This window comes from Ixodes scapularis, unplaced genomic scaffold, assembly GCF_016920785.2.
Source record: "Ixodes scapularis isolate PalLabHiFi unplaced genomic scaffold, ASM1692078v2 PGA_scaffold6__148_contigs__length_123643588, whole genome shotgun sequence".
In the NCBI taxonomy this organism is placed as follows: Eukaryota; Metazoa; Arthropoda; class Arachnida; order Ixodida; family Ixodidae; genus Ixodes; species Ixodes scapularis.
This window is the reverse complement of record NW_024609881.1, coordinates 41,328,599-41,330,195: the sequence shown is the minus strand read 5'-3', so window position 1 is coordinate 41,330,195 and position 1,597 is coordinate 41,328,599. Positions and strand designations below refer to the sequence as shown.

General features: G+C 50.0%; 1 protein-coding gene across 1 annotated transcript; it reads right to left on the bottom strand.

The window, feature by feature from the left end:
- Positions 1–247: 247 nt before the first annotated feature.
- On the bottom strand, positions 248–1,175 carry LOC121046569. Its single transcript, XM_040500935.2, has one exon. The coding sequence runs from the start codon at positions 1,151–1,153 to the stop codon at positions 248–250; it is 906 nt and encodes a 301-aa protein (XP_040356869.1). The 5' UTR covers positions 1,154–1,175.
- Positions 1,176–1,597: the final 422 nt, after the last annotated feature.

Sequence of the window (1,597 nt, the reverse complement as noted above, 5' to 3'; positions counted from 1 at the left end):
ACGGACACCACAGGCAAAGTATGAACCAGATAACAACCTACACAAGTGAAGAAAAAGTCGTAGGCGAAGGCAACATCCCGCCACAGCAAGGGCTCTTCAAGCGTCTGCAAGGACACTGCACACAACACACAGCAAATCACACAATAGTTTGCAGAGCAAAATTTTGCCACGAGGAAAACTTAACCTTGTTCTTGGCACATGAATATTCTAGAAAACGTCCCGGTCACCCAGTGGCTTCACCTAAATATCAGTTCAGGTGAAGAAGCGGTAATATGACATGTCCTCCCTTGTACTTGAGCATCACGCATTGTACTCCCTCCAGGATATCCGAAAGAGGCCAGACCTTGGTCCCCTGTCTAAAGGTATCACACCTCCAGACGCCAAGCTCCGATGACTTCATGGGAACCTTGAAGAAGTCTCTTACATTTGGCAAGATGCCTCCCTTGAAACTGTCTTGAAGGATCTCAAGGACGACAACAGGTGACTTGTTCAGCATGAAGACGTCCCCTGGCTTGACAGACTTCTGCACTTCTTTCGTTAGCATGTGGGAAACGTCTCGGACTTCAGACAACCTCCTGCTAAGCTGTGCAAGTGGCTCACGGGGGGATCGAAGCTTCTTCTTTATCTTCCCCAGGTAGCTTTCGAATGGGAAAGCACTAAACTCATCTAGAGGGCCATGATCCAGGCACTGGTCGGCAAGGTGGATGAGGCTGTGAACATTATAAACAAGCTGTTTCTCTCCGTAAAGACCACCAAACTCTTGTACGAAGTATCTGAGCAAGTCCCGGGCAAATCGGTTGTAGGTTGTGTGGTGTTCTGGTGATGTAAGTATTTTCACTGCCACATGGAACATCAGGAAATGCTCATACTGCTTATTTGTCAGCAAAGACCTCAGAAGCACTGGCCCTACATAGAGCAGAAAGGTCCTAAACTCAGTTGCCTTCCAGCGGTCCAGTTCTTCTGTGCCTCTCGGCTTCCTCTGGAAACACGATGGAAAGGACATGGCTGACTGTCGCAGTCCTTCGTTGAGGCGGTTTCGTTGCTCTCTGCTCAACCTCGTCTTGTGTCGCTGGCAGACCCAATTGCGGAGAAGTCGGCGCATGACGCCTAAGCATATGAGGTGCATATACTCCGTCGGGAATAGTGACACCATGTCTACATTGAGCGTCAAAAACGGAGACAGGCCAGTGTGGTGGTGCTCATCGTCCTGGGCCCGGAATGATACGTTTGTTCGCTCTGGTGCATACAAGTCTGGAAATGTCACCCGTCAATCAGTGTGTTGGCCTTTCTGGATGCACCGTTCACAAGCATGGTAGCCTGTATGTCCAATTACGGCTTTGACAAAACATCGGGCAGGAGCATCGCACACCATCGCTGTTAGACTGACGTCAACGTGGATGCCCTTGATCACCATCCCATTAGAGGTGAGGTGAGAGACTTCTTCTAGGAACGGATGAAGGTAGTCTTGGAGGCTCGGCGGCTTCCCTTTGCCACAGTAGACACTCACCATAAATGGTGCAGACGCCTTGCTGTTTGTTATGCGGCACAATATTGGCCAGAGGCCAACCTGGCTACTTTTGGATAACGGCAGCCCATC